Raw genomic sequence first — 16,663 nt, 5'->3', positions numbered from 1 at the left:
AGGTGATACCTCACTGTAGTTTTGATTTGCATTTTTCTAATGATCAGTGATGTTGAACATCCTTTCATGTGTTTGTTGGCCATCTGTATATATTCTTTGGAGAAATGTCTATTTAGGCTTTCTGTCCATTTTTGGATAGGGTTGTTTGTTTTTTTGATATTGAGCTGCATGAGCTGCTTGTATATTTTGGAGATTAATCCTTTGTCAGTTGCTTTGTTTGCAAGTATTTTCTCCCATTCTGAGGATTGTCTTTTCATCTTGTTTACAGTTTCCTCTGCTGTGCAAAAGCTTTTAAGATTCATTAGGTCCCATTTGTTTATTTTTGTTTTTATTTTCATTACTCTAGGAGGTTGGTCAAAAAAGATCTTACTGCCATTTATGTCAAAGAGTGTTTTTCCTATGTTTTCTTCTAAGGGTTTTATAGTGTCTGGTCTCACATTTAGGTCTTTAATCGATTTTGAGTTTGTTTTTCTGTATGGTGTTAGGCAGTGTTCTAATTTCATTCTTTTACATGTAGCTGTCCAGTTTTCCCAGCACCATTTATTGAAGAGGCTGTCTTTTCTCCATTGTATGTTCCTGCCTCCTTTGTCATAAATTAGGTTATCATATGTGTGTGGGTTTATCTCTGGGCTTTCTATCCTGTTCCATTGATCTATATTTCTGTTTTTGTGCTAGTACCATACTGTCTTGATTCCTGTAGCTTTGTAGTATAGTTTGAAGTTGGGGAGCCTGATTCCTCCAGCTCTGTTCTTCTTTCTCAAGATTGCTTTGGCTATTTGGGATCTTTTGTGTTTCCATACAAATTGTAAAATTTTTTGTTCTAATTCTGTGAAGAATGCCATTGGTAATTTGATAGGGATTGCATTGAATCTGTAGATTGCTTTGGGTAGTATAGTCATTTTCACAATAGTGATTCTTCCAATCCAAGAACATGGTATATTTCTCCATCTGTTTATGTCATCTTTGATTTCTTTCATCAGTGTCTTATAGTTTTCTGAGTACAGGTTTTTACCCCCTTAGGTAGCTTTATTCCAAGGTATTTTATTCTTTTTGTTGTGATGCTAAATGTGATTGCTTCCTTAATTATTCTTTCTGATCTTTCATTGTTAGTGTACAGGAATGCAAGAGATTTCTGTGCATTAATTTTTTATCCTGCTACTTTACCAAATTCATTGATTAGCTCTAGTAGTTTTCTGGTGGCATCTTTAGGATTCTCCATGTATAGTATCATGTCACCTGCAAACAGTGACAGTTTTACTGCTTCTTTTCCAGTTTGGTTTCCTTTTATTTCTTTTTCTTCTCTGATTGCCATGGCTAGGACTTCCTTATTCAACTATGTTGAATAAGAGTGGCAAGAGTGTACATTCTTGTCTTGTTCCTGATCTTAGAGGAAATGCTTTCAGTTTTTCACCATTGAGAATGATGTTGGCTGTGGGTTTTTCATATATGGCCTTTATTATGTTGAGGTAGGTTCCCTCTATGCCCATTTTCTGGACAGTCTTTGTCATAAATGGGTGTTGAATTTTGTCAAAAGCTTTTTCTGCATCTATTGAGATGAAAATATGGTTTTTATTCCTTAATTTGTTAATGTGGTATATCACATTGATTGATTTGCATATATTGAAGAATCCTTGCATCCATGAGATAAATCCCATTTGATCATGGTGTATAATCCTTATAATGTGTTGTTGGATTCCATTTGCTAGTATTTTGTTAAGAATTTTGTACCTATATTCATCAGTGATATTGGCCTGTAATTTTGTTTTTTTGTGATATCTTTGTCTGGTTTTGGTATCAGGGTGATGGTGGCCTCGTAGGACAAATTTGTGATTGTTCCTCCCTCTGCAATTATTTGAAAGAGTTTGAGAGAACAGGTGTTAGCTCTCCTCTAAATGTTTGATAGAATTTGCCTGAAAAGCCATCTGGTCTTGGACTGTTGTTTGTTGGAAGATTTTTTTTTTTTTAACATCTTTATTGGGGTATAATTGCTTTACAATGGTGTGTTAGTTTCTGCTTTATAACAAAGTGAATCAGTTATATATATACATATGTTCCCATATCTCTTCCCTCTTGTGTCTCCCTCCCTCCCAAACTCCCTATCCCACCCCTCCAGGCGGTCACAAAGCACCGAGCTGATATCCCTGTGCCATGCAGCTACTTCCCACTAGCTATCTACGTTACGTTTGTTAGTGTGTATATGTCCATGACTCTCTCTCGCCCTGTCACAGCTCACCCTTCCCCCTCCCCATATCTGCAAGTCCGTTCTCCAGTAGGTCTGTGTCTTTATTCCTGTCTTACTGTACGTTCTTCATGACATTTTTTTTTCTTCTTAAATTCCATATATATGTGTTAGCATATGGTATTTGTCTTTTTCTTTCTGACTTACTTCACTCTGTATGACAGACTCTAGGTCTATCCACCTCATTACAAATAGCTCAATTTCGTTTCTTTTTATGGCTGAGTAATATTCCATTGTATATATGTGCCACATCTTCTTTATCCATTCATCCGATGATAGACAAGTACGTTGTTTCCATCTCCGGGCTATTGTAAATAGAGCTGCAATGAACATTTTGGTACATGACTCTTTTTGAATTTTGCTTTTCTCAGGGTATATGCCCAGTAGTGGGATTGCTGGGTCATATGGTAGTTCTATTTGTAGTTTTTTAAGGAACCTCCATACTGTTCTCCATAGTGGCTGAACCAATTCACATTCCCACCAGCAGTGCAAGAGTGTTCCCTTTTCTCCACACTCTCTCCAGCATTTATTGTTTCTAGATTTTTTGATGATGGCCATTCTGACTGGTGTGAGATGATATCTCATTGTAGTTTTGATTTGCGTTTCTCTAATGATTAATGATGTTGAGCATTCTTTCATGTGTTTGTTGGCAGTCTGTATATCTTCTTTGGAGAAATGTCTATTTAGGTTTTCCGCCCATTTTTGGACTGGGTTGTTTGTTTTCTTGTTATAGAGCTGCATGAGCTGCTTGTAAATTTTGGAGATTAATCCTCTGTCAGTTGCTTCATTTGCAAATATTTTCCCCCATTCTGAGGGTTGTCTTTTGGTCTTGTTTATGGTTTCCTTTGTTGGGCAAAAGCTTTGAAGTTTCATTAGGTCCCATTTGTTTATTTTTGTTTTTATTTCCATTTCTCTTGGAGGTGGGACAGAAAGGATCTTGCTGTGATTTATGTCATAGAGTGTTCTGCCTTTGTTTTCCTCTAAGACTTTGATAGTGTCTGGCCTTACATTTAGGTCTTTAATCCATTTTGAGCTTATTTTTGTGTATGGTGTTAGGGAGTGATCTAATCTCATACTTTTACATGTATCTGTCAAGTTTTTCCAGCACCACTTATTGAAGAGGCTGTCCTTTCTCCACTGTACATTCCTGCCACCTTTATCAAAGATAAGGTGTCCATATGTGCGTGGGTTTATCTCTGGGCTTTCTATCCTGTTCCATTGATCTATCTTTCTGTTTTTGTGCCAGTACCATACTGTCTTGATTACTGTAGCTTTGTAGTATAGTCTGAAGTCAGGGAGCCTGATTCCTTCGGCTCCTTTTTTCGTTCTCAAGATTGCTTTGGCTATTCGGGGTCTTTTGTGTTTCCATACAAATTGCAAAATTTTTTGTTCTAGTTCTGTGAAAAATGCCAGTGGTAGTTTGATAGGGATTGCATTGAATCTGTAGATTGCTTTGGGTAGCAGAGTCATTTTCACAATGTTGATTCTTCCAATCCAAGAACATGGTATATCTCTCCATCTATTTGTATCATCTTTAATTTCTTTCATCAGTGTCTTATAATTTTCTGCATACAGGTCTTTTGTCTCCTTAGGTAGGTTTATTCCTAGATATTTTATTCTGTTTGTTGCAATGGTAAATGGGAGTGTTTTCTTGATTTCAATTTCAGATTTTTCATCATTAGTATATAGGAATGCCAGAGATTTCTGTGCATTAATTTTGTATCCTGCCACTTTACCAAATTCATTGATTAACTCTAGTAGTTTTCTGGTAGCATCTTTAGGATTCTCTATGTATAGTATCATGTCATCTGCAAACAGTGACAGGTTTACTTCTTCTTTTCTGATTTGAATTCCTTTAATTTACTTTTCTTCTCTGATTGCTGTGGCTAAAACTTCCAAAACTATGTTGAATAAGAGTGGTGAGAGTGGGCAACCTTGTCTTTTTCCTGATCTTAGTGGAAATGCTTTCAGTTTTTCACCATTGAGGATAATGTTGGCTGTGGGCTTGTCATATATGGCCTTTATTATGTTGAGGAAAGTTCCCTCTATGCCTACTTTCTGCAGGGTTTTTATCATAAATGTGTGTTGAATTTTGTCAAAAGCTTTCTCTGCATCTATTGAGATGATCAAATGGTTTTTCTCCTTCAATTTGTTAATATGGTTAATCACATTGATAGATTTGCGTATATTGAAGAATCCTTGCATTCCTGGAATAAACCCCACTTGATCATGGTGTATGATCCTTTTAATGTGCTGTTGGATTCTGTTTGCTAGTATTTTGTTGAGGATTTTTGCATCTATGTTCATCAATGATATTGGCCTGTAGTTTTCTTTCTTTGTGTCATCCTTGTCTGGTTTTGGTATCAAGGTGATGGTGACCTCGTAGAAGGAATTTGGGAGTGTTCCTCCCTCTTAGAAGGGGGATAGGTGTTAGCTCTTCCCTAAATGTCTGATAGAATTCGCCTGTGAAGCCATCTGGGCCTGGGCTTTTGTTGGTTGGAAGATTTTTAATCACAGTTTCAATTTTAGTGCTTGTGATTTGTCTGTTCATATTTTCTATTTCTTCCTGATTCAGTCTTGGCAGGTTGTGCATTTCTAAGAATTTGTCCATTTCTTCCAGATTGTTCATTTTATTTGCATAGAGTTGCTTGTAGTAATCTCTCATGATCTTTTGTATTTCTGCAGTGTCAGTTGTTACTTCTCCTTTTTCATTTCTAATTCTATTGATTTGAGTCTTCTCCCTTTTTTTCTTGATGAGTCTGGCTAGTGGTTTATCTATTTTGTTTATCTTCTCAAAGAACCAGCTTTTAGTTTTATTGATCTTTGCTATTGTTTCCTTCATTTCTTTTTCATTTATTTCTGATCTGATTTTTATGATTTCTTTCCTTCTGCTAGCTTTGGGGTTTTTTTGTTCTTCTTTCTCTAATTGCTTGAGGTGCAAGGTTAGGTTGTTTATTCGCGATGTTTCCTGCTTCTTAAGGTGGGCTTGTATTGCTATAAACTTCCCCCTTAGAACTGCTTTTGCTGCATCCCATAGGTTTTGGGTTGTTGTGTCTCTATTGTCATTTGTTTCTAGGTATTTTTTTATTTCCTCTTTGATTTCTTCAGTGATCACTTTGTTATTAAGTAGTGTATTGTTTCAATTTCATTACTTGTGATAGGTCTGTTTATATTTTCTAATTCTTCCTGGTTCAGTCTTGGAAAGTTGTACCTTTCCAAGAATTTGTCCATTTCTTCAAGGTTGTCTATTTTATTGGCATATAGTTGCTTGTAGTAGTCTCTTATAATCCTTTGTATTTCTGTGATGTCAGTTGTAATTTCTCCTTTTTCATTTTAATTTTATTGATCTGAGTCCTCTCCCTTTTTTCTTGATGTATCTGGCTAAAGGTTTATCAATTTTGTTTATCTTCTCAAAGACCCAACTTTTTTTGTTTTTGCGGTACGCGGGCCTTTCGCTGTTGTGGCCTCTCCCGTTGCGGAGCACAGGCTCCGGACACACAGGCTCACGGGCCTAGCCATTCTGCAGCACGTGGGATCTTCCCGGACCAGGGTACGAACCCGTGTCCCCTGCATCGGCAGGCAGACTCTCAACCACTGCGCCACCAGGGAAGCCCAGAACCAACTTTTAATTTTATTGATATTTGATATTGTTTTCATTTCTATTTCATTTATTTCTGCTCTGATATTTATGCTTTCTTTCCTTCTACTGACTTTGGGTTTTCTTTGTTCTTCTTTCTCTAGTTGCTTTAGGTGTAAGGTTAGATAGTTTATTTGTGATTTTTCTTGTTTCTTGAGGTGAGATTGAATTGCTATAAACTTCCCTCTTAGAACGCTTTTGCTGTGTCCCATAGGCTTTGGGTTGTTGTGTTTTCATTGTCATTTGTTTCTATTTATTTTTTAATTTCCTCTTTTATTTCTTCAGTGATCTCTTGGTTATCTAGTAGTGCACTGTTTAGCCTCCATGTATTTCTGTTTTTTACAGCTCTTTTTTTTTCCTGTAGTTGATTTCTAATCTCATAGTGTTGTGGTCAGAAAAGATGCTTCATACAATTTCAATTTTCTTAAATTTACTGAGGCTTGATTTCGGACCCAAGATGTGATCTATCCTGGAGAATGTTCCATGTGCATTTGAGAAGAAAGTGTATTCTGTCACTTCCGGCTGGAATGTCCTATAAATACCAACTGAATCTATCTGGTCTATTGTGTCATTTAAAGCTTGTGTTTCTTTATTTATTTTCTGTTTGGATGATCTGTCCATTGGTGTAAGTGGGGTGTTAAAGTCCCCCACTATTATTGTGTTACTGTCGATTCCCCCTTTTATGGTTGTTAGCATTTGCCTTATGTATTGAGGTGTTCCTATGTTGGGTGCTTCAATATTTATAATTGTTATATCTTCTTCTTGGACTGATCCCTTGATCATTACGTAGTGTCCTTCCTTATCTCTTGCAACAGTCTTTATTTTAAAGTCTATTTTATCTGATATGAATATTGCAACTTCAGCTTTCTTTTGACTTCCATTTGCATGGAATATCTTCTTCCATCCCCTCAGTTTCAGTCTGTATGCGTCCCTTGTTCTGAGGTGGGTCTCTTGTAGACAGCGTATAGATGGGTCTTATTTTTGTATCCATTCAGCCAGTCTGTGTATTTTGGTTGGGGCATTTAATCCATTTACATTTAAGGTAATTATTGATGTGTATGTTCCTATTACCATTTTCTTAATTATTTTAGGTTTGTTTTTGTGGGTCTTCTTCTTCCCTTGTGTTTCCTGACTAGAGAAGTTCCTTTAGCATTTGTTGCAAAGGTGCTCTGGTGGCGCTGAATTCTCTTAGCTTTTGTTTGTCTGTAAAGCTTTTGATTTCTCTGTCAAATCTGAATGAGAGCCTTGCTGGGTAGAGTAATGTTGGTTGTAGGTTTTTCCCTTTCATCACTTTAAATAATCATGCTGCTCCCTTCTGGCCTGCAGAGTATTTTAAATGTAATCATATAGCTCATGCTGTGTCATCTCTTCTCATTTAGTGTCTGTTCTATTTAGTTTAAGATGAACTAAATTTCTATTTTTGAGTGAACCTTATCATTATTCTTGAAAAATATGTCATATTTTCTCCCACTGTTGATATGCATGAGGAGAATATTTTGTGTAATAATTAACTGCCTTTTTTTCTTGGCACATTATGAGAATTAATTTGGAAGTAAAATATATTAACGATTACTCTTATTTACCAATTTGAAAGTTTTCTTCAAAACTGTGACACAAAATTTCCTTTCATTATAGTCAGAAAGTGGGATAAATGTTTCTTCCAGATGGGTATCATTTCTTATTTTTTATCTAAATGTATAAGGGTCATGGAATAAACAAGCCTAGAATCTGGGCTCATAGGAAGGGAGAGTAAAGGTTATTTGGTACAGCATCATAGTCAAAGTAGAAATGTACTCCTGGCCTCTAAACTACTGCTGAGAATAGTTATCTTACCTCCACATAAGCTCAGAGTCTAGAGCACACAATTCACAAAGGCGGCCCATTCCAATACTGTACAAGTATAATCATAGGTTCCATCTTATGCTGAGCTAATGTGACCTCCTTGCTTGATGCACCTGTTGCTTCTGCTTCTTGAAAATGGAAGATAAGCCTTATTTCTCTTGAGCACAAGATCCTTTCAGAGATTTGAAGAGTTATAACATGGCTTCTCTTTTCCCAGGTAAACAAAGTAAACAAACTTACCTGTTCTTCATCTTTATTATGGCTGAACCTCTGGATGTACATCACTTTGATCATGATCTCCTTAAAAAAGTGTTCTCAGAATAGAGCACAATATTTTACTCTTACCAGTGCTGAGTACAGTGGAGCTACTGTGTCCCATACATTTGATTCTGTGCTTTTATTAGCACAACCTAAGCAGGAGAGGAAGTAAGTAAGAGAGGATATGAAAAAGGAAAGAAGAGAGAGAGGGAAGGAGGGAGGAAGAAACAGAAAATAGGTGAACTGAAACCAGATCAGGGAGAAATAAACAAATTCAAAATGTAAGTATGTCCCAAGGCGAATCCTAGGATCAGAACTACAATCTGGAGACAAAGCTTTTGGACCTCTGGCAAGGTTGGAAAGCTTATAGCAAGCCTCCTGCATGAAGCCTAGGGCCTTTAAAACAACAATTGAAGGAGTCTATGAAAATACAAATCCTCTCTGAAGCAAACTATCCCCAATTTAGACTCTCAGGATTCCCCCAGATTAAATTCAACAAATGTGAGCTCACAAAAAGTACTGGCAAATATAGAAGGAAATAAGCTAGGGTGAGCAAAAGCAACAAAGAACAGATTTAGGTCCCCTACCACTCCCTAAATCAGATATTCAAATTATTAGATGCAGCATGTGAGATAACTCTGAACCAAAATTCTAAAGAAACAAATCTCGGAATCAGAAAACAATTTGATTAAGGGATAAATCACTCTCAAAAATAGAGAAACTTTCAATGTGAACATGGTTGCATTAATCAGTAGTTTCCCCCCTCATCATGGAAATCTTATGAAAGCCACAAGTATGTGGAAAACAAAAATTTTAATTTTGTTAAAATTAAGAGAGAGACTACAAAATATACAAAGGCTGCTGAGCCTTTAGGATTCACAAGGTAGTAAGTGCAGAAGGACCTAAGAGCAGTGTGGTAGGCAGAATCCTAAAATCTATGCTCCCTTCCACCCCAACCAAGATTTCCTGCTCTAATCTGGGTACGAATATGATGAATACAATATTACATCTGTGATTATGTTATATTACATGGCAAATGGGATTTTGTAGATGCAATTTAAAGTACTAATCAGTTGATTTTGGGTTAACCAAAAGGGAGATTATCCAGGTGAACTTAATCTAATCACACAAGTCCTTTGAATGCAGAGAGTTTTCTCTGTCCATTGGCAGAAGGGAAGCTCAGAGAGATCTAAAACAGAAGGATTCAAGGCACTGTTGCTAGTTTTGAAGATGGAGGAGCCATTTAAACGATGGGAGAGTGGCCTCTAGGAGCTATAAGAGTGGTCCATATCTGACAGCTAGTAGGAAAATGGACACTCCAGTCCTACAATTGTAGGGAAGTGAGTTCTGTCAACAACTGGAATAAGCTTGGAAGTGATTTCTTTCCCCGATACTCCATAAAGAGCCCAGTCCAGCTGACACCTGATCTTGGCCATGTGAAACCCTCTTTAGGGAACAAGTGAAGTCTGCCCAGACTTCTGACCTATAGAACCATGAGCTATTATATGAGTGTTGTCTTAAGCCATTAAATTTGTGGTAATTTGTTATGCAGCAAAAGAAAACTAAAAGAAGTGATATTTCAGAAAGTTATACTAAAAAATGCCCAAAGATGATAAGCCACATCTTGATGTACAGAAAGTATCCCTAATGAGCAGCAAGTGGATTGGGAAGGTGAAGTGAATGGTGTCAGATGGCCCTATCAGTCATATGACTGATGACTGACATTAAGTAGAAGAGGGCTGAAAAAAGTCTGCTAGTTTATACTCTCCAATGAGCCTAGTTCTTATAATCTTTGCTAAAAGAGGATATTTTGATTGCTATTTTCATCAATGTAAAATTGTGTCCTTCATTCCATTTTAATTATTTTGACTTTGAATTACACTTGTTTGAGATTAATATTGAAACATCTACTCTGTGGTTATTTGTGTTTTCCTGGTGCACCTCACCTCACTTTTTATTCTTAGTCATCTAGCATCATTTAGGATAGGGTTCATTTATAGATAGAATATAGTTAATCTTTCCTTTTCACAAAGGAAATTTAAACCATTTTCTTTGTTATAACTTATTTTTTGTCTAGTTATATTATCTTTTTTTTTTCAATATTTTCTTGCTTTCCTTTTATTTCTGTCTACTCTATGGAGTATGCTTTATTTGCTACTATATTTCCCATTGACTTCAAAAGTGAAACTACTTTTAATTTTACTAGTGGTTCTTATGAAGCTTTTCCAACATATTATTTTTTTTTTTTTTTTTTTTTTTGCGGTACGCGGGCCTCTCACTGTTGTGGCCTCTCCCGTTGTGGAGCACAGGCTCCGGACGCACAGGCTCAGCGGCCATGGCTCAGGGGCCCAGCCGCTCCGCGGCACGTGGGATCTTCCCGGACCCAGGCACAAACCCGTGTCCCCTGCATCGGCAGGCGGACTCTCAACCACTGCGCCACCAGGGAAGGCCCAATGTATTCTTTAACTTGCACTTCTTTATGTTTCAAGATCAGGAATAAAATATCATGCCTTGATAATATATAAGATGACAGTGCTCAGAACAAGGTATGCCGTCATCAAATGTTTATTCGATTAGATTGAGTTGAAATTAGTTTGTTCTTCAATCTCACTTGAAATTACTTGAGACACAGGATTCATACAACATCTCAGACAGCTGGGGGTTTGGGAAGCTTAAGTAATACGGCCTCTGGTAATGCAAGCAGAAGTGTTTCTAAATGAATGGTACGAAAACACTGTCAAAGTTTCATTACTGTTACTACTCATTGTTAGCCACTGAAGCACTATATTTTTAAATGCATGTATAAAAATAAGTTCAGTAATTGACAATTAATCTCTCTTCCTGTTCAAACAAAACCCAAGGGAGAAAGATTGGCTCATTTACTTTTCAGTGTCTTTTGCTTCCTTCCAATCTAAACTCCCATGCCAAGGACGAAGCAGTACCTCTACAATTCCCAGAAAGAGTCTCTGAGCACATGCATGTGGTATCCTGTCCAAGGGCGATTTAGCTGTCAGAATATATCATCAAATCCTTCAGCAAGTTTCCCAACTTACCATTACAGCTCCATGAGTAGCTTTATCAGATGACACAGTCCTAAATCATTTAAACCTGAGAGACAGCAGTGGAGAGCTACTGCAAAGGCTTACACAGTGGTTGCATTAAGATTTGTGGATGAAACATGATGGCCATGAAGGTGTTTTGGGAGAACAACCAGTCATCACTTCTGTTTGCTTTCCATTTCTTGTTCATATTACTTTTCTAATTTCAGGATAAACTTTACAGCTGATCTGAGCGTTTGTTAGCATGACTCCTGGAGGCTTCTGGCAAAGTGACCCCATTCTGGCTCTGCATTGCTAAGTTTAAGAATATACCAGGATTGGGACTTCCCTGGTGCTCCAGAAGTTAAGACTCCACGATCGCAATGCAGGAGGCCCAGGTTCAATCCCTGGTTGGATCCTACATACTGCAACTAAGAGTTCGCATGCTGCAACAAAAGATCCCGCATGTCACAACTAAAGATCCTGCACATGGCAATGAACATCTTACGTGCCGCAGCTAAGACCTGGCACAGACAAATAAATAAATAAATATTAAAAAAAGAGAGAGAGAGAGCTCTACCCATCACCAGTCCCTCCCATCAAGCCTCTCAGATAGCCTCATCCACCAGAGGGCAGACAGTAGAAGCAAGAAGAACTACAATCTTGCAGCCTGTGGGGAAAAAAAGCCACATTCACAGAAAGATAGATAAGATGAAAAAGCAGAGAGCTATGTACCAGATGAAGGAACAAGATAAAACCCCAGAAAAACAACTAAATGAAGTGGAGGTAGGCAACCTTCCAGAAAAAGAATTCAGAATAATGATAGTGAAGATGATTCAGGACCTCGGAAAAAGAATGGAGGCAAAGATCAAAAAGATGCAAGAAATGTTTAACAAAGACCTAGAAGAATTAAAGAACAAACAAACAGAGATGAACAATACAATTACTGAAATGAAAAACTACACTAAAAGGAATCAATAGCAGAATAACTGAGGCAGAAGAATGGATAAGTGACCTGGAAGACAGAATGGTGGAATTCACTGCTGCAGAACAGAATAAAGAAAAAAGAATGTAAAGAAATGAAGACAGCCTAAGAGACCTCTGGGACAACATTAAATGCAACATCATTCGCAATATAGGGGTCCCAGAAGGAGAACAGAGAGAGAAAGGACCCGAGAAAATATTTGAAGAGATTATAGTCAAAAACTTCCCTAACATGGGAAAGGAAATAGCCACCCAAGTCCAGGAAGCGCAGCTACTCCCATATAGGATAAACCCAAGGAGAAACACACCAAAACACATAGTAATCAAATTGGCAAAAATTAAAGGCAAAGAAAAATTATTGAAAGCAGCAAGGGAAAAACGACAAATAACATACAAGGGAACTTCCATAAGGCTAACTAACAGCTGATTTCTCAGCAGAAACTCTACAAGCCAGAAGGGAGTGGCATGATATGCTTAAAGTGATGAAAGGGAAGAACCTACAACCAAGATTACTCTACCCAGCAAGGATCTCATTCAGATTTGATGGAGAAATCAAAAGCTTTACAGACAAGCAAAAGCTAAGAGAATTTAGCACCACCAAACCACCTCTACAACAAATGCTAAAGGAACTTCTCTAAGTGGGAAACACAAGAGAAGAAAATGGCCTACAAAAACAAACCCAAAACAATTAAGAAAATGGTCCTAGGAACATACATATCAATAATTACCTTAAATGTGAATGGACTAAATACTCCAACCAAAAGACACAGATTGGCTGAATGGATACAAAAACAAGACCCATCTATATACCATGTTCGTGGACTGGAAGAATCAGTATTGTGAAAATGATTCTACTACCCAAAGCAATCTACAGATTCAATGCAATCCCTATCAAATTACCAATGGCATTTTTTACGGAACTAGAACAAATCATCTTAAAATTTGTATGGAGACACAAAAGAACCCAAATAGCCAAAACAGTCTTGAAGAAGAAAAATGGAGCTGGAGGAATGAGACTCCCTGACTTCAGACTATACTACAAAGCTACAGTAATCAAGACAATATGGTACTGGCACAAAAACAGAAACATAGACCAATGGAACAAGATAGCAAGCCCAGAGATAATCCCACGCACCTATGGTCAACTAATCTATGACAAAGGAGGCAAGGATATACAATGGAGAAAAGACAGTCTCTACAATAAGTGGTGCTCGAAAACTGGACAGCTACATGTAAAAGAATGAAATTAGAACACTCCCTAACACCATACACAAAAATAAACTCAAAATGGACTTGAGATGTAAATGTAAGACCGGACACTATAAAACTCTTAGAGGAAAACATAGGAAGAACACTCTTTGACATAAATCACAGCAAGATATTTTTTGATCCACCTCCTAGAGTAATGGAAATAAAAACAAAAATAAACAAATGGGACCTAATGAAATGTCAAAGCTTTTGCACGGCAAAGGAAACCATAAACAAGATGAAAAGACAACCCTCAGAATGGGAGAAAATATTTGCAAACAAATCAATGGACAAAGAATTAATCTCCAAAATATATAAACAGTCATGCAACTCAATATTAAAGAAACAAACAACCCAATCCAAAAATGGGCAGAAGCCCTAAATAGACATTTCTCCAAAGAAGACATACAGATGGCCAAGAAGCACATGAAAAGCTGCTCAACACCAATTATTAGAGAAATGCAAATCAAAACTGCAATGAGGTATCACCTCACACCAGTTAGAATGGGCATCATCAGAAAATCTATAAACAACAAATGCTGGAGAGGGTGTGGAGAAAAGGCAACCCTCTTGCACTGTTGGTGGGAATGTTAATTGATACAGCCACTATGGAGAACAGTATGGAGGTTCCTTAAAAAACTAAAAAGAGAATTATCATATGATCCAGCAGTCCCACTACTGGGCATTTACCCAGAGAAAACCGTAATTCAAAAAGACACATGCACCCCAATGTTCATTGCAGCACTGTCTACAATAGCCAGGTCACGGAAGCAACCTAGATGCCCATCAGCATACGAATGGATAAAGAAGATGTGGTACATATATACAATGGAATATTACTCAGTGATAAAAAGGAAAGAAATTGAGTCATTTGTTGAGACGTTGATGGATCTAGAGACTGTCATACAGAGTGAAGTAAGTCAGAAAGAGAAAAATATCGTACATTAATGCATGTATGTGGAACCTAGAAAAATGGTACAGATGAATCGGTTTGCAGGGCAGAAGTTGAGACACAGATGTAGAGAACAAATGTATGGACACCAAGGGGGGAAATCCGCAGTGGGGTGGAGATGGTGGTGTGCTGAATTGGGCGATTGGGATTGACATGTATACACTGATGTGTATAAAATTGACGACTAATAAGAACCTGCAGTATAAAAAACAAAACAAACAAACAAAAAATGATTATACTAGGATCAGGATACAATAGTTTGCATGCACCAAGAGTGATGAATAGGGGCTGTTTAGGCTTAGCTTCACTGTAGTGTACTGTACTGTACCGCCTCCTATAATCATATTGTGTTCTGTATTGAGAGGTTTAATGTAAAAATAACAATGACCAAATCATATATAAAAATAGATCTCTGACCCACAACCTGCAACAACTTGGCCAGGAAATCAACCAGCCCCAGGAAGCCAGCCTGCTATAAGTCAGACTTGCAGGAAGTCAAACTTCTATCTCCAGTGATGGTCCAGGAAGCCAAACAGTAACCCCTGTAACAACTGATCTCAAATGGCCAGGACCTGATTAATAACTGACAGCTTTACTAATATTTGTCCCCAGCCTGCCTACAGCTTCCTCATGCCAACAGCTTCCAATCAGGGCATACACGAAACCTTCTCTTTTTTCCGCTCCTCTGCCTGCCTTTGAGTCTCTGCTAAAACACAAGTGACAGTGGCTGACTCCCTTACTATAGCAAGCTCTGAATAAATAGCCTCTGCTTGCTTTCATTTGGTTAGTCTTCATTTATTTCCACAGTATAAATCTGAGTTTAAAGAGGTGCTCCTGGCTCCAAAGAAGTGGTCCCCAGCACATATCCAGGCAGTCTACTTAGAGAACTGATCCAGTCCTGTGTACTTAAGTCTAAATGCAAAGTGAAAGACTACTAAGAATAATATTACTCTTATTCAGATGTTATTATGTGTAACTATGCACCCAGTGGTGAGGATTTCAGAAGCAGGAACCCCCATCTGTCCTGAAATATGTTGCTGACCTCTGCAATGTGTATCATGATTGTGCTGATTTCCTTTTATGATAATTAAACCCTGCTCGATATACCCAAGGAGCGTGTATCTGGTCTTTCCACCAGTCTGAGCTTACAAGTAACACTGTCAATACAATGATCATGCACATTCTGCTTCTCAGATTAGATAGGTAGGGCTTGTATATTTTGGAGAGGAATATAAGGATTTTTGTCTTCTGTCCAAGGCTAGAATTTATAGATAACTGCTAATGGTAGTATTTCTTAACCTAGAGCCAGGTACCATTTGGGGAAGAAAGGGCAATAAAGGCAGAGAGAGCAGCACAAGAAAGGTGAGGAGGCAGGAACATATAGAGCAATGTTGTACATCTCAGGAGCCTCCAAAATATGCCATATGGTTTACATCAAACTTCAAATGCAGACTTCCAACTTCTACAAGCTGAGGGAATAGGGGAAGGAAATGCTCTGAAGCAAACTTTGCCATGAGGAGAGTTTTTTTAACACCATTTATTTCTGGGTTTTCTTGCACTAAGAGGACAAGCAACATCTATAGCCAAATATAGAGTTAAAAATTTAACAACTTTCTCTTTTAACTTATGCATTAAATCAAATAATGTACACATGCTGTTTCTCTCTGCTAACTATGCTGATAAGTGCTATATTGTTTGAATAGCTCTTCTTGAGTCACAGGTGCATAGGACCAAGCAGTCAGCAGAAAAACAGTCAGCACATCTTGACTGGAAGCAGACAACCGTAATGGCCAAGAATCACGGAAATATCAAAAGAAGTAGCGCCAGCCCAGAGAAGTCTCAGTCATGTAGTCCTGCCAACCCCACCCTCAAATTTCTCCTTAAATAGACCTACCCTCTTTCAGAGAGCAGGACACTAATTTTCAAGATGTTAGTCTGCTGCCCTCCTCATTTGCTGGCAAATTACTAAATTTCTCTTTCCTTTATCCTCAAAACTTTGTCCTCGTTATTCTCATTCAGCATCAGGGACAGGGATGGAATTTTCAGTTTTATAACCAGGTAGGTGCCACTAAACTCCCAAGACATCCCCATCTGCTGTTCTCCTTCATTCTCACTGCACAAGGATCACCATCACATTTGACTCTAAGTGGGACCGTGACACAGTCCAGATGTTCATTTTCAATCATTTGAGACCTAAATTTGTCAACAAATATTTTCAAAGGGAACATTAGGGAAAACAATTATGTGCTAAATACGAATGTCTACTTCTCTCTTTGCATTGCCAATTCCCTCTCTGGTATTAATCACAGTTGCTAATATTCATGTCATCATCTAATAGAGTTCCCACTTCTGTCAATTTGCAACATATCATTCAAGTAGCAGCAATTTTCTTTTTTTAATCTCAAGATTTTTCTATCCTATATATATGCATCGTAGAAAATAAGAAAGAGAAATGAAAGAAGGAA

General features: G+C 37.7%; 1 protein-coding gene across 5 annotated transcripts in view; it reads right to left on the bottom strand.

Annotated features, from left to right (window-relative positions):
• CFAP95 (cilia and flagella associated protein 95) overlaps positions 1-16,663 on the bottom strand; it is a 123,280-nt gene that overhangs the window by 87,301 nt on the left and 19,316 nt on the right. For 2 of the 5 annotated variants that reach the window (XM_019934714.1, XM_019934715.1), the window contains exon 2: positions 7,959-8,128. The exons of the other annotated variants lie outside the window; for them this stretch is intronic. In XM_019934714.1, the coding sequence (XP_019790273.1) occupies positions 7,959-8,012 (54 nt within the window). In that variant the 5' untranslated portion in view covers positions 8,013-8,128. The remainder of the gene's footprint in view (positions 1-7,958; positions 8,129-16,663) is intronic. 5 annotated transcript variants of the gene reach the window in all.

This window comes from Tursiops truncatus, chromosome 6 (assembly GCF_011762595.2).
Source record: "Tursiops truncatus isolate mTurTru1 chromosome 6, mTurTru1.mat.Y, whole genome shotgun sequence".
Taxonomy (NCBI): domain Eukaryota; kingdom Metazoa; phylum Chordata; class Mammalia; order Artiodactyla; family Delphinidae; genus Tursiops; species Tursiops truncatus.
This window is presented reverse-complemented; position numbering and strand designations above follow the sequence as displayed.